General features: G+C 37.0%; 1 protein-coding gene and 1 pseudogene across 7 annotated transcripts in view; one reads left to right on the top strand and one right to left on the bottom strand.

Annotated features, from left to right (window-relative positions):
• PRKDC (protein kinase, DNA-activated, catalytic subunit) overlaps window positions 1–27,872 on the top strand; it is a 249,288-nt gene that overhangs the window by 11,122 nt on the left and 210,294 nt on the right. For all 7 annotated transcript variants that reach the window (XR_006607272.1, XM_045081811.1, XM_045081746.1 and 4 more), the window contains 14 exons: window positions 4,193–4,248; window positions 4,331–4,361; window positions 4,931–5,088; window positions 8,208–8,354; window positions 9,907–10,071; window positions 10,536–10,704; window positions 11,011–11,060; window positions 11,671–11,796; window positions 13,241–13,393; window positions 15,114–15,229; window positions 15,562–15,721; window positions 16,466–16,552; window positions 16,988–17,107; window positions 17,525–17,684. Coding sequence is in view for 6 of the 7 variants with exons in the window: in XM_045081811.1 (XP_044937746.1) it covers window positions 4,193–4,248; window positions 4,331–4,361; window positions 4,931–5,088; window positions 8,208–8,354; window positions 9,907–10,071; window positions 10,536–10,704; window positions 11,011–11,060; window positions 11,671–11,796; window positions 13,241–13,393; window positions 15,114–15,229; window positions 15,562–15,721; window positions 16,466–16,552; window positions 16,988–17,107; window positions 17,525–17,684 (1,698 nt within the window). In the remaining variant the exon portion in view is untranslated. The remainder of the gene's footprint in view (window positions 1–4,192; window positions 4,249–4,330; window positions 4,362–4,930; window positions 5,089–8,207; window positions 8,355–9,906; window positions 10,072–10,535; window positions 10,705–11,010; window positions 11,061–11,670; window positions 11,797–13,240; window positions 13,394–15,113; window positions 15,230–15,561; window positions 15,722–16,465; window positions 16,553–16,987; window positions 17,108–17,524; window positions 17,685–27,872) is intronic.
• On the bottom strand, window positions 4,540–4,744 carry LOC123394490 (annotated as a pseudogene).

Genomic DNA, 27,872 nt, shown 5'->3' with positions numbered 1-27,872 from the left:
ACCATTTCTATGCAAGTAATTACCAAGTTTTTCTACTTCCTGTGTGTTTGCTTTAGTTAAATTGAAACTTATGAAATACCAATATCCAGTATTTTTATATTCCAACATCCATGGATTTTTTTTTTTTTTTAAAGATTTTATATATTTATTTGACAGAGATCACAAGTAGGCAGGGAGGCAGGCAGAGAGAGAGAGGTAGGCTCCCGCCGAGCAGAGAGCCTGATGCAAGGCCGGTCCCAGGACTCTGGGATCATGACCTGAGCTGAAGGCAGAGTCTACAACCCACTGAGCCACCCAGGTGCCCATCCAATGATTTTTGACCTACAAACACAGCAATTGCATGTTTCAACCTAATATTTTTACTCATCCCTCTGTTGCTTACCAAGGATGTTATAGTAGCTCTATGTGATTTCTCATCTCTTGCTTTCTCTCTCATCTGTCCCGTATTCTGTTACCAGCTTCCCATTTCTTCAGGTTCTTGCTCACAGAACACCCATTTGAAACTTTAATGATTTCTCTGAGATCACTTTCTCTGGCTTCTGTGTTCTGTTACAGCACTTCCTACGATGTATTTTTAATTTAGCAGGTTTTATGTTTATTTCTGTCACTTGCACCTGCTGGCAGGTGATGTTGTTGATTTGTCTTTGTATTTCCGTTTGGTATTAATTGATACTCAGTGAACATGTATAGCCTAAGAAAAATACCTGCACTTTTTGCTCATTTACCCTTGTTAAAGACTATTCTAGAATAGTTGCAAGGCAAATTCCAGTAATAGCTCTCTAAGATGGGTAATAATATCTATGTTTCTAGATTAGGAAACTAGAACTAAGACATTACTTGCCCAAAGTCACAAAACTGATGTGGTAGCAGAGTAATGGCTCCTAGTGATGTCCTCATTCTAATCCCCTGAAGCTTGTGGAAAAGGAACACAGCTCTGCTGACACCCCCGCCTTTTTTTTTAACATATAGTGTATTATTTGTTTCAGGGGTACGGATCCATGATTCATCAGTCTTACACAATTCACAGCACTCACCATAGCACATATCCTCCCCAATGTCCCATCACCCAGCCTATCCCTCCCACTGCTCTCCACTCCAGCAACCCTTAGGTTGCTGAGATTAACAGTGTCTTATGGTTTGTCTCCCTCTCTGATTTCATCCCATTTCATTTTTTCCCCTTCTTCCCCTATGATCCTTTCTGAAATTCCACGTATCGGTGAGATCATATGATAATTGACACCCTGATTTTACCTCAGTGAGACCCATTTCAGATTTCTCATCTCCAGAACTTGATAGTAACAAATTTTTTCTTTTAAGCCACCCACTTTGTGATAGTTACAACAGCAGTAGTAAATTATATAACCAAAAATTGGTAAAACTTTTTGATAGTTTTTCTGTCATCCCATAATCCTGTGACATTGAGCACTAAAAACTAATACTAATGTTTTCATTCATACAGTATGTGTTTCTTAGGTGCCCTCTATCTAAAGAATGATGAATTAGGTGTTAGATTCATTGATCAGAATCGTCAGATTCCTACCGTCATGAACTCAGTTTAGTAGAGGAAACACAATAAATAGATGAACAAGGTATTACAGATTTCAGGGTTCAGTGATGCAAACAGGTTGGGTACATTGAAAGGAATATCAGAGTGTGGAGAGGTAGAGGATGTATGTAGCCTCCTAGTTCTTTGTGAGGAGGCAACAAGAACCTAAGAAGGCCTGCAGGATGGCAAGGAGACAGCTGGGAAAGAGCTCAGAAGAGCATGCTAGTTAAAGGGACCATTAAGTACCCAAGGCCTCAAACCTAGCCAGCACACAGTGGTCAGAAGGGTTCAAGAGAACTGGCGTGTCTAGAGCACAGTGGCACACAGAGTGCCTAGGGAGAGATTGCGCAGGATATGGGGTCAGTGTGTGAGGGGATTCCAAGCTGGAATTTTATTCCAGAAACTGTATTTTTTCTCTAATGAATAGGTTTGGGCTAGTTGATGTTCTGCAGAGGTCTACCTGACTGCTATTGGATGTAAGATTTGTTTTGGTATAGGATTGAGAAACTTTGCTCTTGAGTGTGGTCCAGTGGTATTTAAGTTGGGTGGGGCAGGTTTCAGGCAAAACCTGGCTTTTGTTTTGGACATGTTTAGCCATAGATTCTGTAGAATATCTCAGCTTAGATGTTAGGGGTACAGTTGTATATGTGAGACTGGGTCTTGCAGGAGAAATTAGACTTTAAGATACAAGTTTGGAAGTTTTCAGCATAGAGGTAATATGTGAAACTGTGAGTGTGAGCAAGTTTAGCTGGGGAGCAGGTGCAGAGAGATGGGCAAGGATGTAATGTGCTTTGCTCTGGGTAGAGTCTCAGTGCAAAGCCACCAGAGTGGCCCCAACTGTAGTGTAGGTCCGCGAAGGTTCATTTGAGTGTTAGAAGATAAGCTGGACAGAGCAGATTAAGGGTTTAGTAGGGCAAAGACAAGGTGGAATGGAAGGGAGGAAGTAGAGGCTATCTTAGAAAACCCTTTAGAGAAATCTTAACAGAGGAGACCAAAGACATGTATAGCTGAAGGGAGACAAGGTGATAAGAGAGGGTTTTTAGAAGTAAATACCAGAATCTGTACACTTACGTTCCTAGCAATATTATCTATAATAGTTAGAAGGGAGTAATAACCTAAGTGTCCATCAGCAGTTGAATGGATAAACAAGTTAGTATATCATTCAGCAGAATATTACTCAGCCTTAAAAAAGGAAGGAAACACTGTCCTATGCTACAACATGTGGATTAGAGGACATTATGCTACGTGTGGCAAGGTATAAATACTGAATGAGGTACCAGGAACAGGGAAGTTTATAGGTTCAGAAAGTAGAATCAAGGTTGCCAGGGGCTAGGGGTCAGGGGAATTAATGTTTAATGGGTACAGCCTTTCTGTAGGAAATGATAAAAATATTTTGGGTAGAGAGAATGGTGGTGAGTACACAACAATGTATATGTATTTAACCCCACCGAACTGTACACTTATACATGGTTAACATGGTAAATACTGTTATATATTTTACCACAATAAAAAAGTAAATACAAGAGCATGCTCCTCGAGATGGTCAACTAGAAAGCAGAGATGGACATAGCAGACAGTGGGAGGCAGGGCCTGGCAAAGGTCACGGAGGCAGTGTCCATTCCCACTACTGAGAGCTCAGGCCCTTGCATTCCTGCACCTCACTGTGTTCACCTGAGTCCACCCATTCTAAACCAGCTGTGTGCTGGCAAGTACCTCATGCAAGTACCTAGATACACCTGTATCTACATGGTCACTTTCTATTAGTATTAGAATGACCTTTTTAAAAAATTTGTTCCATCTTTTTAGGCCCAGCTCAATGCTGCCGTTGTCTTTAAAGCCTGTCTGAATACTAATACCCAAAAGAAATCTCTTCTTATATTAGATACAAGGAGTTTTAAGTTATCTCTTTTATGGCATTATTCTACAGACATGCTGACCTCTGACCCCTTTTCCCTCTATCTTCTTTCCCAGTTGGGCTCAGTTTTTAAATATATCAGTCCTTTAGATTAAAGTAAACAATTCTTGAGCCTCTGCTGTTTGCAAGTCACTGTTAACAAGGGTAGAGAAGTTAGTGATGAGTAAAGCTTTTAATTTCTGGACAGCTGCAGTGAATACTGGTGGGAGACAGTTAAATAATTGTGATGTCTGTAGGTCAGGATAAGAGTCTTGGGATATACTTGGATAGTGGTTTTATCTTTAGGTGACAAGTTCACTAAGGTCAAAGATCATATTTTATTCATGTTTGTAATTTGGTATACTATGTGCTAAATAAAAGCCTGGCAGCGTAAGGATAATGATCATGTGCTTGGCCTTATATAATCCTCCATACAATTCTCAAAGAGGCTATATAGTGTCTCTTTTTGTAAATAAGAAAATTGAAGCCCTGAGAGATTACCTAATAGAACTTGTAAGTGATGAGGTGGAATTGAAACTCATGTCCTTGTTACACATTCTCTTCTTACTTAACTATGGTAATAACTGCAGCAGTCATAGCTTGCAACTCATCAGCTGAAATGAATGATAGAAGATGTGATTCCTGCATTTGAGCTGTATGAAATAAAGCTGTTTGTTGTAAAGCATTTGTGAGGTTTGTCAGATGATACTGTTGGGATTTGTAGTGAAGGCTTCTTTTTGTTTTTTTTCCAGATCCCCAGACTTCAAGGGAGATTTTTTATTTTGCATTAAAGGCAATTCGTCCCCAGGTGGGATTAATATTACTCTAATTCTTTCATTGCTGAGACTTGAAATTGTTGAACATTGATGGTAATTTTTTTTTTTAAATAGATTGATCTGAAGAGATATGCGGTACCCTTAGGTAAGATTGTATATTTAACAAGATGGAATATTTCAGATTTTTAAATTAATGTCTTGAGTAAACTTTTGCTTAAACTGTGAGTGAGCCTATGCATGATATTGTCTCTGATGTTTCATGTACAGTTACTTACAGGGAGGCTCTTGGAGACTTTGTTTTTAGAGTGCAAACTGGTTAGATGGTCACACTTAGAATACATGATTTTAAAAAAATTACTTTAGAGCATCTTTTATGGGATCCAGAGTGTTTGATGCTGACTTTATCTAAATAAACCCTGATCCTACTCTTGAACTTTGTTTTGGGGGACATTGGCCTATCGATTTAATTATTAATAATCGTGCCTCAGATAAACCTCATTGGCTACGATACTACCACTGTGCAAAGCTTGGCCTATTGATTCAAATGAAGATTGGTGGTGTTAGAACTCTGATCAAGATCCCTAAGTTATTATAGTATAATGATAGTGGATCTTCCTGAACAGTTTTAGTTTTTATATATACTTAAAGCTTTCTTAGTTTTTTATTTTGCTTTCTGTTGTTCTATTTTAAATATCATGGTTTTTGCAATTTCAGCTGGCTTATGCTTATTTACCCTGCATGCATCTCAGTTTAGCACCTGCCTTCTGGACAACTACGTTTCTTTATTTGAAGTATTGTCAAAATGGTGTAGCCATACAAATGTAGAATTGAAAAAAGCTGCACATTCAGCTCTGGAATCTTTTCTGAAACAGGTATTCAACTTCGATTTAAAAGTTTTTTTTCCATGCAAAAAATTAAATTTCAGTTTTGTGCCTGCACATTTGAAAAATGAATAGAGGTTGATCTATTAGCTTCTGTATTATTTAAATTATAAAAGGCTTGATTATTAATCAGCCACATGGGTGGCATCAGGACTGAAAGAAAGGTAGGAAGATACCAGATCTGATCATAGACACAGAGCCAAGCCTGAGGGAGTCTAACGGGCATGAAATATGGCAATGATGAGGTAGAAGGAAGGAAGACTGGGGAGTCAGGGATTTTGGAGCCAGGTGCAGCCACGTGGAGGTGAGGAAACATCTCCTGAGAGGTGAGGGCCCGCTGTCATATTAAGATGTTTGTGTTCCACCTTACTTCAAGAAAAAGAAGAATCCATTTGCCCTTGTGTATTTTCCATCTAGTTAGGATGTGATTGTAGAATTAAGAATGCTAGAAGGAATGTACTTGTGGGTCTGAGCATTCAAAGGTATCTAGAAATACCTGCTGTTTAGGCCAGGTGTTACGGAGTTAGGCTGGTTGAGTTGTTTCTGTTGGAAAACTCTTAAAGATTCACCAAAAGTTTGTGGTAGTTAAATGGAGTTAAATTTACAAACTATTCCATGAAGACTATCTGAACTGTAGCACAGACAGTATCCCGTTGCAGGGGTATACACAGAATGTTTATAGACATTTGGGTTGTTTCCATCTTGGGGCTATTTTAATTAAAATAGTTAAGAACATTGTGATGGAGTGTGTGTGTGGACATATGCTTTTACTTCTCTTGGGTAAAAGCCTAGAAGTGTAATTACTGGGTCATATGATAGATATATATTAAACTATAAGAAGAAACTGCTGAACTCTTTTCAAGCTTGTTGCACCAGTTTAATTCCCACTAGCATTGCATGGGGGTTTCTCTCAGCCCATATCTTCATCAACACAAGGTATTGTTGGTCTTTTTAATTTTATCTCTCTCATGGGTATATGATGTTACCTTACTGTGGTTATAATTTGAATTTCCATGGTGACTGTTGATAATGATCTCTTTTCCTGTATTTAGTAGCCTTATATTTTGTGAGGTATTCATTCAGATACTTTGCTTATTTTAAAATTAGGTTGTATGTCTTTTTATAAATGAGTTGTGAGGGTTCTTTACATCATTGGGATACAAGTCTTTTTCTAAAAATATTGCAAATAATTTCTCTTCTATGGCATCTTTGAAAAATCAGATATTTTCTTAGCAGGATCTTTGAAAGAGCAGATGTTTTAAAGTTTAAGTCCAGTTTACCAGTTTTCCAACCTGTTTTCTTTTCCATGTCCTAAGAAATTTTTGCCTATCTTATGGTTATAGAGATTTTCTTCTAGTTTTCTTCAAGAAGTCTTAGAGTTAACAGTTTTATAGTCTGTAGTCCATTTTGAATTGGTTTTTGTGTACAGTATAAAGTAAGGGTTGGAAGTTGATTTTTCCCTCCTAATTTTAGCTGTGAGCATCATTTGTCGAAGAGACTCTTCTTTCCCCAGGGACTTACCTCTGTATCTTTTTCAAAAAAGCAATTGATAGGTTTATTTGGTGGGACTCTCTATTTTGTTCCATTCATCTGTCCTTACATCAGTACCTCACTGTCTTGGGTATTCTAGCTTTATGTTAAGTGTTGAAATTAAGTGGTGGGTGTCTTCCAGCTTCTTTCTTTTCCAATATTATTTTGACTATTGTATGTAAATTTAAAAAAATTTTTTCTGAGGGAAAGAAATTTTTCATAGATTTCTATAAAGTTCTTATAAACATTATAGGATAGCAGCATAGAATTCAAAAAAATGCGGAAGGGTACAAAGAAGACTTAAAATCTTCTGAAATCCTACCATTAAGGAAAAAAAAAAGACTCACCATTTTTGTAGCATTGCTCCTAGACCGCCCCCTCTCTTTCTCTGTTCCTTACTCTCCTTTTTCTCTCCCACCTTACCTCCTTTCATTTCATTTCTTCTCAAGGAACATTCATGATTTCCGTGACTTTATGATTTTTCCATTGTGTTGGATATGTTTTCCTGATAGTGCATTGAGAGCTGCACGATTAATTTGTAATGGCAGTATAACTGATAAAATTATATTTAAGTCATATTTGTCCTCTGCTGTTGGATAATTCTTTCCAACTTTTTGCTACTATATGCAGAGAACAATTTGATAATGTATAAAAAGAATGTTTGCTGAAAATATAATAATCAAAATTAGAAACAATTTATCAATTATAAACATTATAGTATATTCATAAAGTGAAAAACTATTCTTTGATTAAGTAAGTTGGTGGTGTTTCCTAACATCTTGAGGAACATGTTCCTGATACACTTGTGAAGAAGGAGATTTTGAGGCAGTATGTATGATACCCCATTCTTCTAAAATAAATGGGGTTTCATGCAGGCTTAGGGTGTGTATATTGGGAGGTTGACTGTGAAAGGTAGATACCTTTTTTCTGCCTTTGATAATTATCTAGATTCTTTCCTTACTTGTCTTTGTGGACAGTCTTTATGCTGAAATTAGGAATGATTTTTTGAACGTTTATATTAGTTCTTAAATTTAGGTTATTGTCACAGTATGGTAGATGGAGATCAACTTGCTTCTCAGAGTACTTTTTTCCCTTGCCTCACTTCATTCAAGCTTTACAATTTGTAGCTTACTTTTTTGAAAGATGAGATGCTTGTGTTTCTTTCTGATTGTAAGTCCTGAGCTCTGTTTTGTATGTTGCTCTACTGAGACATTGAGTCTTTTAATTCTAAACTCGCTAGCCACTGGGACTACACAACTCTAAGTATGCTTTCTGTTGTTCATCGGGGAGCCTAAATTCAAAACCTGGTTTTTGTGCCTGTCTTCCTGCATTGGAATGGTCTCTTTCAGTGCCTTTCTCTAGGAAAAATACATCACATGTAATAAGGAGAGTGTCTTTTCTCAACTTGATGCAGACTAAGTAAATTGAAATGTAATTCTTTATCAATAAAAGTGATTGTATAGAATTATGACAACGCATTGATAATATCTAATTAAATAATTCTAGCCTTTTTACATTTTAATAGATTCCTTTGTTTTGCTATTAAATATTTCTAAAAAGTAAATATTATGCAATTGCAGATTTCTTTTATGGTGGCAAAAGATGCGGAAATGCATAAGAGTAAGCTACAGTACTTTATGGAGCAATTCTATGGAATCATCAGGAACATGGATTCAAACAGCAAAGATTTATCCATTGCAATTCGTGGATATGGACTTTTTGCAGGAGTATGGCTCATTGATTTATTCTTTTTAGTTTCATTTTGAGTGTTTAAAGGAATATAATTTATTACATTTTTGAATAGCATCTCACACTTGTGACAATATTGTTGTTACTTGCTTTATTGTTAACTTGTTTATTCAATCCCAGCTATGTACTAGGATTCTGTATACATATTATCTCAAATTTTCATAACTCACCTATAGGCTTTTAGGACTATTGTTCCAGTTTACAAATGAGGAAACTGAGACAGAGAGAAATTAGGTAACTGTCAAAGGACACTCAGTTAATAATTGACAGAGCCAAGATATAAATTCAAGCCTGAAGACTTGAAACACCATGTTTTTTCTACTGTGCTATGCTATCCTTTATTTATGAAGTAAAATTATAGTTAGTTGGTATCACTCAGTGTTTTAGAAAGATGTTCTTATGACAGAAGTGTATTTAAGAATATCGATGGGGTGCCTGGGTGGCTCAGTCAGTTGAGTGTCTGACCCTTGATTTCCGCTTAGGTCATGATCTCAGCGTTGTGAGATGGAACCCCATGTTAGGCTCTGTGTGTGGAACCTGCCCAAGCTTCTCTTTCTCCCTCTCCCCCCTTCTCTGTCACTCCTCATCCTCTCTAAAAAACCAAAATAAGCATAAAAAAGAATATTGATAGTAACTATAGTTCTTTCCCTCTTAGTGGATCACTGCGACTTCTACCTTACAGAATAAATTACTTGCTACCTCTCTACAAGAGCTACCTGTCAGTGTCTACTCCCTTTTTCCAGGGAGGAGAGTCCCTGTTCCCAGCTTTCTACTCTCACTACTGATTCCATTTCTGATCATTTCTTCATTTGCTTCCAAATAATCCTTCCTCCTCTTGCTCTTTTTAATCTTCATCTTCATTTGTCTCTGTTGGCTCCTTTGATTATATATAGGGCAAAAGAACCAGTATGTGAGAAGGCTCAAAGGTAAAAGAGAACATGGAATTTTCAACTTTATACACTGTAGTCTCAACAACTTCAGCTAGTTCACTGTAGTTAGAGTATGTTCACAGTGTAGCTGGAGCATGATAGACAAAAAGGGAGAGGACTCTAAAAAGATTAACTAGTCAAATCCTCAGGGAAGCTAGATGAGATTAAAGGTCCAAAGAAGCCTTTGAAAAATCTGAAGCTGGTAATAGCATTATCAGATTTGTGAGTTACAAAGATTGCTTTGGATGTAGTGTGTAGCATAGTGTAGTAGCATATTCTAGCTTTGAGTTCTCAGGTTCCCCCTCTAGGTGACCAGCCTCATGGAGCATAGACTGCATCTCATTTGTCTTTGATAGCTACCATTTAAGCAATATCTAGAATAGTCGTCCATCAATATATTTTTTTGTATATAAATGCATATTTAGAATATAATTACAGATTATTTTTAAAAGCATTTTTATGAAATGTATTTTATAACTTTCATCTCCATTAAAAAGCTTAATTATTCAGCTTATAATCACATGACTTAACATGACACCTTGAATGCCATTATTTTGACGTTGATAACATTGATAAAGACCTTTGTTTACCTTTCTGAAAGCCTTGCAAGGTTGTAAATGCAAAAGATGTTGACTTCATGTACGTAGAGCTCATTCAGCGCTGCAAGCAGCTGTTCCTCACCCAGATAGACACTGTTGATGACCACGTTTACCACATGCCAAGTTTCCTCCAGTCTATTGCAAGTGTCTTGCTTTACCTTGATACAGTAAGTGAAATAACTCATTAAACCAAGCACGGTTTTAACTATTTAATCTCAGTTCTTTAGATTATTTCATGGAGTCGTATGAATTGTATGTATTTGGTACAGGCACCACTGTGATCAATGTGACATTTTTAATTAGTACTTTGTGTTAATAGAACTATTGTCAGGAAACTTGACTTCTTGTTATTCAAAGCAGGAAAAGTTATTTGTTAATCTGTTTTATCTTTAAGAGATTAAGATTACTGCTTGGGATAGAATTTCACCTTAAGTATCATTCAGACAGCTTTACTCTAATTTTTTTAGGCAGTCACAGTAAGTGTTCAGCTTATTTGTAGATCAGATTTAAGCCAGGTTTTTTATTTATCTAATATTTGTCCACTTGAGTTGTAATTACTTTGGATATTTGTGTTATTCATATATTTTTTATTCCCTCCTCTAACTTGTAGTTTGCTCTCCATTTCTGATAGGTTCCTGAGGTGTATACTCCAGTTCTGGAACATCTCATGGTGGTACAGATAGACAGTTTCCCACAGTATAGTCCAAAAATGCAGTCAGTGTGTTGTAAAGCCATAGTGAAAGTCTTCCTAGCCTTAGGGGGAAAAGGACCAGTTCTTTGGAATTGCATCAGTACCGTGGGTAAGTTTGCAACTCACCCTTGTTTTTATGATGATGAAAGAAATACTTAATATGTTGTTTGATATAGATACCTTTCATATCTTTTGATGGCTCTTGGAAAACTCATGTTTTGGTGGATCAAAACCTCCTTTTTCCATCTGTTTTTTTCTTCCTTTTGCTTCTGAATCTTAATAGTCCAAAATTTTAAACTAAAGATAATAACAAACTTAAAGGAAAAAAAAAATTAAGAGGTATAGTTACATTCAGTGAAATAATGGTTTACTTTTTGTTGTTTCCTTTATTTTTGTTTTCATTTTCTTTTTTCAGTGCATCAGGGTTTAATCAGAATATGTTCTAAGCCAGTGATCCTTCAAAAGGTAAACTCTGAATCTAATGTTTTGGTATTTAGTCTTTTGTCACTGGAAGTTAGAAGTGATACTGGGGTTTTTAGTCCATGAATATACAAAAATGTTCTTTTAGTTATTAGCCATCCCTCACATTTTGAGAAATGTAGAACATAATGCCAGGTAAATAAACTTCTCTTAAGTTGTGGAACATCCTTAAATGTAACTTTATTATTATTTATACATTTTTATAAGAAGGGAATGTTTTCTGTCTTGAAACTCTGAGGCAAAATGCTTAGGTGTGTCATGGAAGGCATATCTTAGTTTACTTGAAGTTATAGGAACTAGGATGAGGTGGAAGATTGACCTGAGCAGGAAAGTGAGATAAATGACTCATAACACATTCCTTGGGTATTGCTGTGAAATATTTGTTCTTGCATCACTATTTTAGTCCCTATTAGAAAAAATATGATTTCTTCTTCAGCTTGCTAATTATCCTTTCATGCTATACTATCTTCCTCAAATTACAGTCTCCTACTAGTGGGGTTTTAGCTTAGAAGACTCTGAATATCTGAACTTTCTGGCAGCTGTGCTTGTTTTGTGAATCCACTAGTAAATATTGCCATGTTGTCTTCCTGCCTAGGGTGTTGAGTCTGAATCTGAAGACTGTCGTGCATCAGGGGAAGTTAGAACTGGCAAGTGGAAAATGCCCACATATAAAGACTATTTGGATCTTTTTAGAAGTCTCCTGAGTTGTGATCAGATGATGGTAAAAGTGACTATTTTAAAGTAGCTCTAATTAGTCTCTCTAGTTTTACTCTTAAACCTTTTTTTTTTTTTTAAGATTTTACTTATTTATTTGACAGACAGAGATCAAAAGTAGGCAGAGAGGCAGGCAGAGAGAGAGAGAGAGAGAGAGAGAGGAGGAAGCAGGCTCCCTGCTGAGCAGAGAGCCGGATGTGGGACTCGATCCCAGGACCCTTGGGATCATGACCTGAGCTGAAGGCAGAGGCTTTAACCCACTGAGCCACCCAGGCATCCACTCTTAAACCTTTCTTATTTTAGAATTAAATTTTACTAACTTTTCCATTGTTTTTTAAAAAGTAATTTGAGTAATAAAAAACTAAAATGGTATAAGTTAAGAGCAAAACCATAGAACTCATGTAAACCTAGTAATTGCCTTAGCTGAGTCCTCATTTCATCCGTGAGTAACCAGTGTAGTATGTTTGATGCTAAGTTATTCTTCCTAAGAGATCCAGCCTCTTAGGTAACAAAAGTATAACAGTATTGTCACCATGGAAGAACTACTCTCTTTTTATATATTAAAGATGAAGATTAAAAAGAGCTAAATCTCACTGATTCAGTAGCTGTGAGGAAGATTGGTGCACAGTTATTTACATTATTTGTGATTAGAATAATGCCTCCTGCTTAATGCTTCTGGTAGATGTTTCTCTGATGTCAACTTTAAGTCTGGTTCTGCCTAGGAAAAACAATTTTTGTCCATAAATGATTTCTATCCTGTGAAAAATCTTAGAAGTTTTTAGTTGTTTTCGTATTGAGGTAAAATAGTATAGTAGTGTTAATAATTTTACCTACTATATTTCTTATGTGTGACATCAGATATTCTTATATTTTGAGGCCAACTTCCATAGAAATTTGACTGAGTAAAGGCAGATTAATTGGCCTATATTTTTGAAATAGAATACTTTCACTTTTATAGAAGTGATAAATTATACATTTAAAATCCATTCTGGGTATAGGTGTATATTTATTCACGTGCATGTATGTTTACATGTGTATATATCTGTGCATGCATGCAAATTTATGTGTGTATATATATATAAATGTATATGCATATGTATTTCTACAAACATAAGTACATAATATATGTGTGTGTATAGTATATAACTGTGTTTGTACACACACACACACACACACACACACACATTAAGTGAGATAAACGTTTTGACAAGGTTTGACCTAAATCTCATTTGCTACCCTCTACTTAGTAAGTATCTGTTACATGCCTGGGTAGGTCATATCTGACTGAAATGATTTTGTCCTAATTTAGCAAAGTGTCTACATTTTGTAGCTTGAAAACTTCCAGGTGAATCTTCTGTAGTTACTAAATATGCATATACACATATGCATTGTAATGCTTATACTGATACTTTTTTGCATAAAATTTTGAAGTCTATTATTTTTCTTTAAAGGATTCTCTTTTAGCGGATGAAGCATTTTTCTTTGTGAATTCCTCCCTTCAAAATCTGAATCGTTTGCTATACGATGAATTTGTCAAATCAGTTTTGAAGATTATTGAGAAATTGGATCTTACACTAGAGAAACAGAATGCTGGGGGACACGAGGTTAGAAGTTTTTGTTAATAATAATTTTGCATCATTTTTATACCAGCTTCTCTTTGTATGAAAGCATCCAGGGGAAAATGCCACATTTGTAGAGTAGTGGCATTCATGTGTGTCATTGATACTTTGCTATTTGAATAGCAAAGTGTGTAGAAAATTTTATCCCTAGATTTGGTCAAAAAGTAATTCATATGTTTAATATTTTAAAACCACTTATTTTTTAAAAAGTTATTTACTAGACTTGTTACTCATTTCTTAGCAATGGTAAAGAGTCAGATCTTTATGTAAAGGTGACTTTTTGCAGTAGGATAGGGAAACCTAGGATTCCTCTTGTTTATAGCTAAGGAAACTCCAAAGCCTGGGTGCAGAGTAGTAAATGTATTCTTGAGATAGAATATAGGCAATAGGCAGGAAAGGAAGAGTACATCTTCTTTTTTTTTCTGTACCCAGATTTCTTGGCATGGATGGAAGGTAAGTCATGGTCTAAGGCTGCCAGCTAGAAGCTGCTCTGCTCTTATCTGAGGACAAGTTTTAGTAAAACACTGTGGTAATGACAGTAGTGTTGAAGGGCTTGAGTTCTAGTGGAAAACGTCTAATTTGCTTTTTAGCTCCGTAATTTTTTTTCTTAGATTAGATTATGCTTGTTAGTACGTGTGTACTTCCACTGCAATACTGTGAAGTTAGACAAGAGATCATGGGGTGGATATGCAGAGGATAAATAAAGGAAGCAGTAAAAGGCCGTTTTTCACATTGAATGTATTGCATTTGTTTTGTTCTATTTTTTTATGCTGGTTAATGGGAACACCAGTGTGTCTTATATTGCTTTTTATGCTTTGTGTATGTCTAAAATAATTTCATTGAAAAACTTGCTGAAAGGGGCTTCTTGGAACTGTGTCAGCCAACAAACCTGCTTCTTAGAACACACGTCTTTGTCACTTTCTTTGTCTTCAGTGGCTTTTCTTGCACTTCTTTCTCTTCTTCTTTTCTGCTCTCTTCTGTTTTCTGACCTTTTTACATCATCTCCAGCATGTCAGTGATCACTTCTGTGAGCATTTCCCAAGTAAGCCTATACTCCTCCTTACCTTCCTTTATAGCTTCCAGTTTGGATTTCTCTCTTTCTTTCTTTTTTAAGATTTGTTTGTTTATTTGAGAAAGAGAAAATGGACGTGTACATGCAAGTTGGAAGGGGCTGAGGGAGAGAATCTCTAAGCAGACTCAGCTGAGCACAGAACCCAACCCAGGACTTGGTCCAGGACCCTGAGATCATGACCTGAGCTGAAATCAAGAGTCAGCTGTTTAACAGACTGAGCCACCCAGGTGCTCCCCAGTCTGTATTTCTCACTGCTTGTTTAACATATCCACCTGAGTTTCATAACACAAGTGCAGTATGTGCATAGTAACTTACTGATACTTAACACTGTCAGTTTTTTCTGTTTCTCAGCTTGAAACCTCCAAGTCATTCCTGATACTTTCTGTGTTCTAAATTTTTACCTCTGTCAAAGCATCAGTGCTTCAAGAAGTTATAGCCACCCCCTTTATATTTTTGTATTTGTACCATTCTTCTATCATTTCACTTTGTTACTTCCTATGTGTCCTTTTCTTTAATGTTTTCCGCAAGCTCTGTCAGCTTTCTTAAATTTTATTTGTTGTCATTTTAATTGAGGACCCATCTATACCTTTCTCACTTTGATACAATGTTTGTTTGGGTAAATCTCCTTTTAAGGATGAAAATGAAGCTACTGGTGTTTGGGTGATCCCGACCTCAGATCCAGCGGCTAACTTCCATCCTGCTAAACCCAAAGATTTTTCAGCTTTCATTAACCTGGTGGAATTTTGCAGGTATTTTTAAAAATTTTAATTATTTAAGGGTGGGAATCACCCTTCTGGCTACAGGATAGGAAAACCACTTATGTAGATGTATGAAATGAAATACTAAAAGAATTAAACTCTAACTTTGCTTATATGAACCATTAAAATATATTTAAACATTCCAGCTTAGAGTTACCATTGTTTTTCTCTTTGCAAGATGCTAAGGTAGGGGAAAAAAAGGAATATGAAAATGTTTATGTAATGGAATCATACACCTTTTTGATTATATCCCTTATAATTTTGAAGCTGAATAAAAATATATGACAAAAATTCTACATTAAGCTTTTAATTTGTTTTTACAGAGAGATTCTTCCTGAGAAACATGTAGAATTTTTTGAGCCATGGATACATTCATTTGCATATGAATTAATTTTGCAGTCTACACGGTTGCCTCTCATCAGTGGTTTTTACAAATTGCTCTCTGTTGCTATGAGAAATGCCAAGAAAATAAAATATTTTAAGGTAAGTGGTTTTTTTTTGGGAACATTGAATATTCTTGTGTTTTTTTAGGTTGCATGAGTGTGTATAAAGGCATTATAAAAGATTATAGTGTATTGCAGTTTTAAAAATCTCTATTTTACATACTTTTAAAAACTGATAGCATGAGTGGCAATTGAATGTCACTGTTAAAAAAGTTAATTAATAGCATTTTCTGTTCTGATTTACAAGCACCTGGCTAATAAGGTTAGATTAATAGCGGTTCTCAAAGTGTGGTTGTAGGACCAGTATCAGCATTACTTGGGAAATCTGTGCCTTTTCCAAATTTACCTAATCAGAAACTCTGGGGGCAAGGCTGAGCAATCTGTGCTAACAAACCACCCAGGTCCTCTGGTGACTAGTGACATTTGAGGATAGCTAAATTCGTATACCTGAGACCATAGTCAATTATGAGGGGTCCAGCTGGTTAGTTAGAAGATGAATAGTTCTCTTGGGTCATAGGTGTATGTGTTGGAAGACAGGGAAGGGGTAATAGATTAAGCTAGGCCTCTGGCTTTTGACCAGCTATTCATTTTCCATTTTATGCCTTGTTTCTCTCTGACCTCTGCCTTAAGTGTTATTGGGAACAATTTTTTTCCCTGTCAGCAGAAGACCTTTGCAAAGTGAAAATGAATTCACCCCTTAGAAGTAAGACTGGGAACTGCTAGATTAGGACATACAAATCCATAATTATTGTTCACTTTACTGATTTACTGCTTTATTCAATAGGGAGTTGGTCTGAAGAGTCAGACACAGTCTCCTGAGGATCCAGAAAAATATTCTTGCTTTGCTTTACTTGCAAAATTTGGTAAAGAGGTAACTTTTAAATGATATATGCAGTATTATCATGTGCTATTTAAAAAGGGAAGTATATTGATAAAAAAAATCTTAGTGATCATAAATTGTCTAATTACTTAAAAATTGGTTTGCTTAATCCAGATTGGGATTAAGAGATTAAGAAACACTAATAGAGGAAATCACTGTGTTTCAAAAGTCCCTGAGTTTTCATGATACAGCTTGAGTGATGTCAACTTGAAACTAATGGATTCTTTAGCTCTCTTATAATAAGAACTAAGTACTTCAACAAATGAACTTTTCCTGGAGATCACCTCAATTTGTAAACTAGGCTGTGTCATATAAAAGCTGCATGATCACTTTTTGTATTGGAGAATAGGGTAAATATTTTTTAATGATTTTTCAAATTATAGGCTCCAGGTACATAGAACTTTATTACTCTTCTTTCTTATTAAGGTATCGATTAAAATGAAGCAATACAAAGATGAACTTTTGGCCTCCTGTTTGACCTTTATTCTGTCCCTGCCACATGACATCATTGAACTTGATATTAGAGCCTACGTTCCTGCATTACAGGTAGATGCGTTGTCTTCAGCAAATCCATTTTCTTCACATAATGTTATGTTTTCCAGAAAACATAGTATTAAGGTCTTGCCACTGCAGTCATGGTTGGTGCTTACCCATAAAACACCTCTGGTTCTGCCACTTAGTAGCTTTGGGGTTTAGGATACTTGGCTTGGCCTCTAAAAGCTTCCCTTATAGGTGGACATGAGGATTAAACCTGTGTATTAAAAGTCTGCAGTATAACACCAACTACATAGACTGGTGGTGCTTGTTTTCCCAAGCATGACCTGGAATGCACCTACTCACCTCCAGCATTATCTGTCAGTAGAAGCGTTTATTCATTAGAAACCAAAACTAATTGGTGTTTTTTTCTATAAATGTTAAATTCTCTGCATTTCAGTTTTTTACCTTGTTTGTATTAATATATAGATGGCTTTTAAACTGGGCCTGAGCTATACCCCATTGGCAGAAGTAGCCCTGAATGCCCTAGAAGAATGGTCACTTTACATCTGCAAACATGTAATTCAGCCCCATTATACAGACATTTTACCCAGCCTTGATGGATATCTGAAAACTTCAGCCTTATCAGGTAAGGTTTAGAAGAATTGTGATGTGTATCTTAAATAAAATGGTAATGTAATAATTTTAATAGGACTATTTGTATTTTTGTAACTTCTGAAATTTGAACATATCTAAAATATGTTTGATTGATATTTTTGTTATCTTCCCAATAGCCAATATAATTGGGACATAAATAACACTGGAACATATAATTGAGGTATTAAACCTGTTTTTCATTTTACTCACTTACATCCTACCAAGATTTATAAAATCTTCAAGGGCAAGAACTCTATCTCTAGTATCTTGAACTCCTAATAAATCCTAATACACTGCCTTGCAATAAATAAATAAATTGTTAAATGGGAATTAAAACTATAAAAATTCAATACTAATTTTACATTTTGTTGAGTTTTACTGGTTTTCCAAATATAATTGATGAATCACTAATGTTAGCCAGTTTTGAAGAATTATCATAGTAGAAATAGGTTTGGGAAAAGATTAAAAAGAATCTTTTAATTTTACCCATTCTCTGTTTTTCCCTGTCTTCTAATTATCTAGAATACACATTTATGAATAGATAAATCCTTTCCTTAAAACAATCACAGTATCTTATTAATTTAAAGGAACAAAGAAAAATACTAATTAGAGTTTAGGAGGACAGATTTACTTGAACCAGAATGAAGATGGACATTGTTATTAGATGGAGCAAAAAGAAAGATTCAGATAGGAGAAAGACACTGAAATATTGCTAAGAATTTAAATATTACTGCCATGAAAAATTAAGTGAATTAAGTGAAAAATTAGGTTAATTTGTAAAACTATGTAAATCTTTGTTTTTTTTTTCAAAGATTTTGTTTATTTATTTGACAGACAGCGATCACAAGTAGGCAGAGAGGCAGGCAGAGAGAGAGGGGGGAAGCAAGCTCCCCGCTGAGCAGAGAGCCCAAGGACCCTGGGACCATGACTTGAGCCAAAGGCAGAGGCTTTAACCCACTGAGCCACCCAGGCACCCCTATGTAAATCATTTTTTTTGTTCAGCTTAAGTTTTGGTTTGGAAACATTGGGTGGAAGTTCTGTGACACATTTTATTCATTGAGTCTGGCTTTTATGACACCCTTAATGCATATTCAGAGTTTAAGAAAAGTCACAGTTTTGAGAGATTTTCTGTAAATGCTAGAAATAACAAGTATTATTTAGAGACAAATATATATATAAGCTAATTAATGTTTATAGCTTACTTAGGCTTTTAAAATTAACATTATGTAAGGATTGCTGCTATTTGAGTAAATCACTAAAAAAAACATGAACTTAGTTTATTTTTTTGGAAGATTTTATTTATTTATTTGACAGAGAGAGAGAGAGACAGCAAGAGAGGGGATATAAGCATGGGTAGTGAGAGAGGGAGAAGCAGGCCTCCCACCAAGCAGGGATCCTGATGCACGGCTAGATCCTAGGACCCCAGGATCACAACCCAAGCTGAAGGCAGACACCTAACGACTAAGCCACCCAGGTGCCCCTACCTACATGGACTTAATTTTTAAAAAATGATTCTGTCTAGTAACAAATGGTACTTTTTGCTTTCGGGAATTTAGTTCTGTCAGTTAGCTCATTGAAAAAATTTATGTTTCTTTTGGGGTCCTTGGGTGACTCAGTCAGTTAGATATCTGACCTCAGCTCAGGTCATGATCTCAAGGTCCTAGAATCAAGCTCTGTGTCAGGCTTCCTGCTCAGCAGGGAGTCTGCTTCTGCTTCTTCCTCTCTTGTCTGCCTCTCCCCGGACTCATGCTCTGTCTCTCGAATAAATAAATAAATAAAATCTTTAAGAGAAAAGGTAAAGATTTATGTTTCCTTTAAATTAATAAGGGACGATACTGTGATTCCTTTAAGCAAATGATTTACTCATAATATGTGTATTCTAGATTATTAGAAGATGGGAAAAACAGAGAGTGGGTAAAATCAAATAAAAGAAAATCCATAATCTTAAAGACAACTACTCTTTTTTTTTTTTTAAGATTTTATTTATTTGAAAGAGAGAATAAGAGGGGAGAATGTCAGAGGGAGAAGCAGACTCCATGGAGCTGGGAACCCAATGTGGGACTCAATCCCAGGACTCCAGAATCATGACCTGAGCTGAAGGCAGTTGGTTAACTAACTGAGCCATTCAGGTGGCCCCACAACTACTCTTTTTAGTAATGTTTTATTTGAAATGATCAAAGTTTCAGGATAGTTGCATTAATAGTGAAAGGAACTCCTGTATACTCTTTACACAGATTCCACAAGTAAGATTTTGTTCCTTGTGCTTTATTGTTACATGTACTCTCCTTGTATTACAAGATAACACATGCGTGTGTATTTATACATGACTTTTATTTTTCCTGAACCCCTTATGATCTCGGGAACCATGGATATTTATGCCTAAATGTTGCAATGTGTATTTCTTTCTCTCTTTCTTTTTTTTTTTTTTTTTTTTTTTAGATTTCATTTATTTTAGAGAGACAGGGCTTGAACAGGGGGAGGAGCAGAAAGAGAGGGACAAGCAGACTGTGCGCTGTGTGTGGAGCCTGATGTAGGGCTCAACCCTGTGACCCTGAGATCACGACCCAAGCTGAAACCAGGAGTCAGTCACTTAACTGACTGAGCCACTCAGGTGCCCCACAATATGTATTTCTTAAGAATGAGGACATTATTTTACATAACCTTGGTATCATTATCAAAATCAAGAAAAATAACATGGGTACATTATTCTTTTCTAATCTATAGTCCATATGTAGATTTCTTAGTTGTCCCATTAATTTCTTTTATAGCTGTATTTTTCCTGGTCCAGATTTCAGTCTGGGATCATGTTTCATTTAATAGTCATAGTGCCTTAGCTTCGTTGAATGTGGGTATCTCTTCACCCTTTCTTAGCTCTCATAATGTTGACATTTTTTGAAGATTATAGGCCATGTATTTTCAGTGTAGGCTTGTCTGATGTCTCATAATAGGATTCAGTTGTGCTGTTTTGATGAAACACCCAGAACGGATGCTGTGGACTCCTCACAGCATCATGATAGTAATTGGTGCCATTACCAGTCATGTTCATTTTGACCTTTTGCTTAGTGAGTTTTTGCTTCATATTTTCCTGACTATAAATTGACTGCTTTCACTTGGTGGGAGTTAAACTCTTCCTCTTCTCTTCCTAAAGTGATTCAGTCCTAAGACCTTCTGGTGGTGCAGAGGAAGTTAGGTGTTAGCATTGCAGTAGTGCTCCCCAGGAACATGAGGACAGCCCTGAGGGGCAGCCTGGCATGGGTGTTAGAGCTGGAGCAGGGTGGGGGGCACCCACATGTTGGGACAGCCTTATAAGGCATGGGGGTTAAAGCAGGATGGGGAATGTGACATATGGGGGATTGATCAAATAAATAGATTAAGGTTAATGGAAACTGGGTTTCCCTTTGTTAGAGAGGGGAGTTACAAATAGAGAAAACTAAAGTGAACCCTGTGGTATTGGATAGGAAGTGGACGTATCTGTGAGATACATCCAGTGGATGTATCTGTGAGAATGAGTCATTCTCCTTCCTTCCCTCTCCCTCTCTTTTTCTCTCTTTCTTTGTCTTTTTCTCACATGAACACACATACATACATATATGGTTAAGTAAAGGTAGAAATAGAGATGAAAGTGTGTGTGTGTGTGTAAGTGTGTAAAATACATGCATATATTTCCGATCAGTCCACTTAAAGGACCTGCCTTGGAGTAGTGATACCTTAATAGTAATGAGCAAACCTATTGCCCAGACTGTAGCTTCTAAATGTCACCGTACAATAAAAGAAACTAGTACTCTTTGGAGAGATGATTGGCTCCAGCTTGGGACCAGGAATATACAAGATAGACCTAGAATATTGTATTTTCTGAGACATCAGGAAATTAAGAAAGTGTTCAAAGAATGATGGAGAAAAGTTGCAGGCCAAACTAGGGATAATTTGAGTCAGCAAAAGAAGATAATCATAGGGAAGGATCAAGACAGTAGAAGAATTCTGAGTGTACTTCCTCCCACGGACATACCAAGCTACAATCACATATAGAGCACCTCTCTCTGAGAATGACCTGGGACTAACAAAACAGGTCTTTTATAGCTAAAGGTAAAGAAAAAGTCACATTGAGACAGGAAGGGCAGACATGAAGACTGGCCAAGACACTTATCCCCAGTGCAAAGACCCACAAACAGGAGGGCGGTTCTCCCCGAGGAGCAAAGGGTTCAAGGCCTATATTGGGCACCTCTTTCCTGGGAACATGTACCAGGAAGATGAACCCCATGATACATGGTTTTCAAAACCACTGAGACAATTCTGGAAGAGTTGAAAGGCTATGGAAAACCAAGACTGCACTCTTAAAGGGCCTATATATAGACTCACTCACTCTGAGACTGAGCACAGAGGAAGCAGTTTGAAAAACACCTAGGCCATATGTGAAGGAGAGTAACTAGCTGATTTTAGAGTGTGTGCTGGAGGGGCAGGGCTATGTAGGAACTTTCTCTGGGAATGGAAGTGTTGATGGATGCCAGCTCTTACAACTCTGTCTTGCTGGCACCATTCACCCTGTCCTGATGTTCCTTTGTGAACCAGCCCTATGCAACCTGCCCACTTTGGAAGGCACCCCTCCAAAATGGCTCCCACCCCACTGTACTGGCAGATGACTTTGGCCCAGACCAGTGCTGCTCAACCCCAAGAGGCTCCAACCCCATCACATCCTGTAGGCAGCCTCAGCCAGGACTGCTTCCCCACCATCAACTCCCGCCTTGCAGGGGCAGCCCCACCACCAGTGTGCCCAGAACAGTCATAGCCAGCCCTCACAGACAGCAGATTGGATGATATAAAAGAATGGATCAGTGTAGACAGGGTGGTGGCAAGACAGGTAGGTGGAAATTACTACAGGGTGGTAAGGACAGGGTGTTGGAAATTACTCAAATGAAACAGGAAAAGAAAAATGAATTTTTAAAAATAAGAATAAGGGTTCTTTGGGGCAACATCAAGCATACTAACAGGAGTCCAGAAGAAATAGACAATGGGACAGAAATTTTACTTGAGTAAGTAATGGCTGAAAACTTTCCTAACCTTCGGGAGGAAACAGACATCCAGGTCCAAGAAACACAGAGAGATCCAAACAAGCGGAACCCAAAGAAGTCCATAGCAAGCCACATAATTAAAAAGGCAAAAAACAAATAACAATACAATCCTAAAAGCAGCAAGAGAAAAGCAACTAATTATATAGAAAGAAACCCCAGTTTATGAACTGATTATTCAGCTAAAACTTTGCAGGCCAGAAGAGAGGAGCATGATTTTTTTTAAATAATGAAAAGAAAAAACAAAAAACAACTACAATCAAGAATATTCTTCCCAGTGAGGTTATCATCCAGAATTAAAGGAGAAAGAGGTTTCTCAGACAAAAACCGAAGCAGAGTTTATCACTATAAAACAGGCCTTACAAGAAACATTAAAGGGACTTCTTTAAGTTGAAAAGCAAGGGTATTAATTAGTAACAAGAAAATATGTAAAAGTACAAATCTCACTAGTAAAGGTAAATACATAGTGAAAGTAGTGGATTAATCACTTGTAAAGCTAATATGAAGGTTAGAAAACAAAAGTAGTAAAAACAAAAAAACATTAGGGGTAGTAAAAATGTGCTACTTTTAGAATTTGTTATATCAGTGACCATCTTTTTTTTTTTTTAAGATTTTATTTATTTGAGAGGTAGAGACAGAGCATGAGTAGGGGTGGGGGCAGAGGAAAAGGTAGAAGCAGAGTTCCCACTGACCTGGGAACCTGATGTGGGATTCAGTCCAAGGACCCTGAGATGATGGCATGAGCCAGAGGCAGACGCTTAATCGACTGAGCTACCTAGGCTCCCCTAATGATGTCAGTTTAAAGTGGACTGCTGTATACAAAGGATGTTAGGAACCTCATGGTAACCACAATTCAAAAACCTATAATAGGTACACAAATAATAAAGAGAAAGGAACCCAAATGCAACAGTAAAGTCATCATATCACAAGGGAGGAAAATAAGAGGAAGGGATGAGAACTATAACACCAGAGAACAATGAACAAAATGGCAATAAGTACATACCTATCAATAATTACTTTAAGTGTAAATGTACTAATGCTCCAGTCAAAAGACAGAGAGTGAATGAAGTAAAAAAACCAAACTAAATAAGTCCCATCAATGTGCTGCTTGTAATGACTCACTTCAGACCAAAAGACAAAAAGACATACAGACTGAAAGTGAAGGGATGGAAAGATCCTCTATGCAACTGGAAATGAAGAGAAAAGAAAAGCCAGGGTAGTAGTACTTCTGTTGGACAAAATAGACCTTTCTTTTTTTTTTTTAAGATTTTTATTTATTTATTTGACAGCTCACAAGTAGGCAGAGAGGCAGGCAGAAAGAGGAGGAAGCAGGCTCCCCGCTGAGCAGAGAGACCGATGCAGGGCTCAATCCTCAGACCATGACCTGAGCTGAAGGCAGAGGCCTTAACCCACTGAGCCACCAAGGCGCCCCTAAAAGCTTTTCCTTTAAGATCAGCAACGAGATAAGAATGTGAATGTCAGCTTGCATCACTTTAATTCAGTGTGTCCTCGCCATGGTAATCAGACCAAAAAAATAAAAGGCATCTAGACTGGTAAGAAAGAAGTAAAACATGTAAAACTAATGATTTGCAGGGGACATTATACTATATATAGAAAACCCTGAAGACACCACTAAAAAACTTACCTATTAATTCGGAAATTTGCGGGATACAGAATTAATATACAGAAATCTTTTGCACTTCTGTATAATAACTGTCAGAGGAATTAGGAAAATTCTATTAACAATTGCATCAAAAAGAATAAAATAACCTAGGAATAACCAAGGAGGTGAAAGACCTGTACTCTGAAACTATAATATTATAATGTTAAAGGAAGAAATTGAAGATGGTACAAATAAATGGAAATATAAATTCTGCTCATGGTTTGGAAGAATTAATATTGTTAAAATGTCTGTACTATTCAAATCAATTTACAGATTCAGTGCAGTCTCTATCAAAATACCACTAGCATTTTTCACAGAATAGAACAAATAATCCCAAAATTTGTATGAACCACAGAAGACCTTACATAGCCAAAGACATCTTGAGAAAGAAGTATAAAGCTGGAGATATCACACTCCCAGATTTCAAATGATACTACAAAGCTTAGTAATCAAAAAGTATTTTACTGGCACAAACACATACATAGATCAGTGGAATAGAATGGAGAGCCCAGAAATAAACCCACTTGTGTGGTCGATTAATCTACACTAGGAAGGTAAGAATATGCAATGGGGAAAGGACAGTCTCTTCAACAAATGGTGCTGAGAAAACTAGAGAGTTGCATGTGAAAGAATGAGACCGGAACATAGACAAAAATAATCTCAAAATGGATTAGAGACCTAAAATAAGAGCTGAATTCATAAAATGCCTAAAATGTAGGAAGTAAACTGTTGGACGTTAAGCTGTATTATCTTCTGTCTCCTCAAGCAAGGACAACAAAAGCAAACATAAGCCCAACCCTAAAACAGCAGTTCTGTCTTCTCAAACTAATACTAAGCACTGCTAACATCTTAGATGTTACACCTGTTAGCATGAGGAAAAGTCAGTAGGTCCTTAAAATTGGCTTTCACTTTTAATGTAACTATTGCTGGTTCCAACTCACATAAGCAAAGATCTGTGGGAGTCCTACTAAGTTCCAATTGTGAAAAGCAGTCCACACACCAAAAAGCTTCAGTTTGTGAGAAAATTACTCTCCTAACTTGAGAACCAAACCACACCCAAAATTCTATTTCTTTTTCTCCCCCCTAATATTTTATTTATTTATTTAGACAGACAGACAGACAGACAACCAGCCAGAGAGGGAATATACAAGCAGGGGCAGTGAGAGAGGGAGAAACATGCTTCCTGCTGAGCAGGGAGCCCCACATGGGGCTCTACCCCAGGACGCTGGGATCATGACCTGAGCGGAAGGCAGATGTTTAACAACTGAACCATCCAGGTGCCCCCCAAAATTGTATTTCTGCAGTATTGCTGCTACTGTAGCTTTAACAGCTCATTGAATGTAAATTATTATAAATTTTTTACCAAGAAAACTTGTAGTGAATAATAGAGAATTGTTTATTGTTTTCCATACTCAGACTTTCTCGGGACTCTCAGAGCTTGCGAGCACATGAAACCATTTTCTGCAGCCACATCCATCCTTCTACAACTCCAGGTGGCAACATACACACATTCATTAACATGATCCCAAGGTCCTGCCGAGTTATATTCTTTTTCTTTTTCTTTTTCTTTCTTTCTTTCTTTTTTTTTTTTCTCTTTTTGGGGCTCTGCTATCACAGGGCTTTTTAAAATTAACATATATTATTTGCTTCAGGAATACAGGTCTGTGAATCATCAGCCTTACACAATTCACAGCACTCACCATAGCACATACCCTCCCCAATGTCCATACCAAAGTCACCCTATCCCTCCCTCACCCATCCAGCAACCCTCAGTTTATTGCCTGATATTGAGAGTCTCTTATGGTTTGTGTCCCTCCCTGGTCCCATCTTGTTTCATTTATTTTCCTTCCCTACCGCCCGAAATCCCCTGCTCTGCCTCTCAAATTCCCATAATCAGAAAGATCATATGATGGTTATCTTTTCTGATTGACTAATTTCACTTATCCTAATACCCTCCAGTTCCATCCATGTGGTCGTAAATGGTAGGTATTCAGTCTTTCTGATGACTGAGTAATATTTCATTTATGTATGAACCATATCTTTATCCATTCATCCATTGAAGGACATCTTGATTCCTTCCACACTTTGGCTATTATGGAAATCACTGCTGTGAGCATTGGGGTGCAGGTACCCTTTCTTTTCACTGCATAAGTATCTTTGGGGGTAATTACCCAGTAGTGCAATTGCTGGGTCATAGGATAGCTCTATTTTTAACCTCAGGAACTTCCATACTGTTTTCCAGAGTGGTTGTACCAGCTTGCAGTCCCACCAACAGTGTAAGAGGGTTCTGCTTTCTCCACATCCTCACCTACATTTGTTGTTCCCTGTCTTAATTTGTCATTCTAACTGGTCTAAGGTGGTGTCTCATTATGGTTTTGATTTGTATTTCCCTGATGCTGAGTGATGGGGAGCATTTTTTCATGTGTCTGTTGGCCATTAGTATGTCTTCTTTAGAGAAGTGTCTGTTCATGTCTTCTGCCCATTTCTTGACTGGATTATGTGGGGGTTTTTTGGTGTTGGGTTTTACAAGTTCTTTATAGACCTTGATTACCATCCCTTTATCTATTATGTAATTTGCAAATATCTTCTTCCATTTCGTAGGTTGCCTTTTCATTTTGTTGACTGTTTCCTTTGCCATGGAGAAGTTCTTTATCCTAATCAAGTCCAGATAATTTATTTTTGCTTTTGTTTCCCTTGGCTTTAGAGACATGTCTTGCAAGAAGTTTCTGTGGTGAGGTCAAAGAGGTTACTGCCTTTGTTCTCCTCTAGGATTTTGGTAGATTTCTGTCTCACATTTAGGTCTTTCAGCCATTTTGGGTTTATTTTTGTGTATGGTGTAAGAGAATGGTCCGGTTTCATTCTTCTGCGTGTGACTGTCCAATTTTCCCAGCAGCATTTACTGAAGAGACTTTCCTTTGTATATTCTTTCCTGCTTTGTTGAAGACTAGTGGACCATAGAGTTGAGGGACCATTTCTGGGTTCTCTGTTCTGTTCCATTGAACTGTGTGCCTGTTTTTGTGCCAGTACCATGCTGTCTTGATGATCTCAGCTTTGTAATTTAGCTGGAAGGCAGTCATTGTTATGGCCCCCAGCTTTGGTTTTCTTTTTCAAGAATCCCCTGGTGATTCGAGATATTTTCTAGTTGCATACAAATTTTAGGATTATATGTTCCAGCTCTGTGAAAATGTTCTTGGTATTTTGACAGGGGTTGCATTGAGCGTGTAGATTGCCCTGGTGGCAGACATTGAACAGTGTTTATTCTTCCAGTCCATGATCATGGAATGTTTTTCCGTCTCTTTGTGTCTTCCTCAATTTCTTTCATAGGTGTTCTGTAGTTTCTAAAGTACAGATTCTTTACCTTTTTGGTTAGGTTTATTCCTAGGTATCTTACGGTTTTTGATGCTGTTGTAAATTGAATTGATTCCTTAATTTCTCTTTCTTCAGTCAGGTTGTT

This window comes from Mustela putorius, unplaced genomic scaffold (genome assembly GCF_011764305.1).
Source record: "Mustela putorius furo isolate JIRA1106 unplaced genomic scaffold, ASM1176430v1.1 tig00000056_pilon_pilon_pilon, whole genome shotgun sequence".
Classification (NCBI taxonomy): Eukaryota; Metazoa; Chordata; class Mammalia; order Carnivora; family Mustelidae; genus Mustela; species Mustela putorius.
This window is presented reverse-complemented; position numbering and strand designations above follow the sequence as displayed.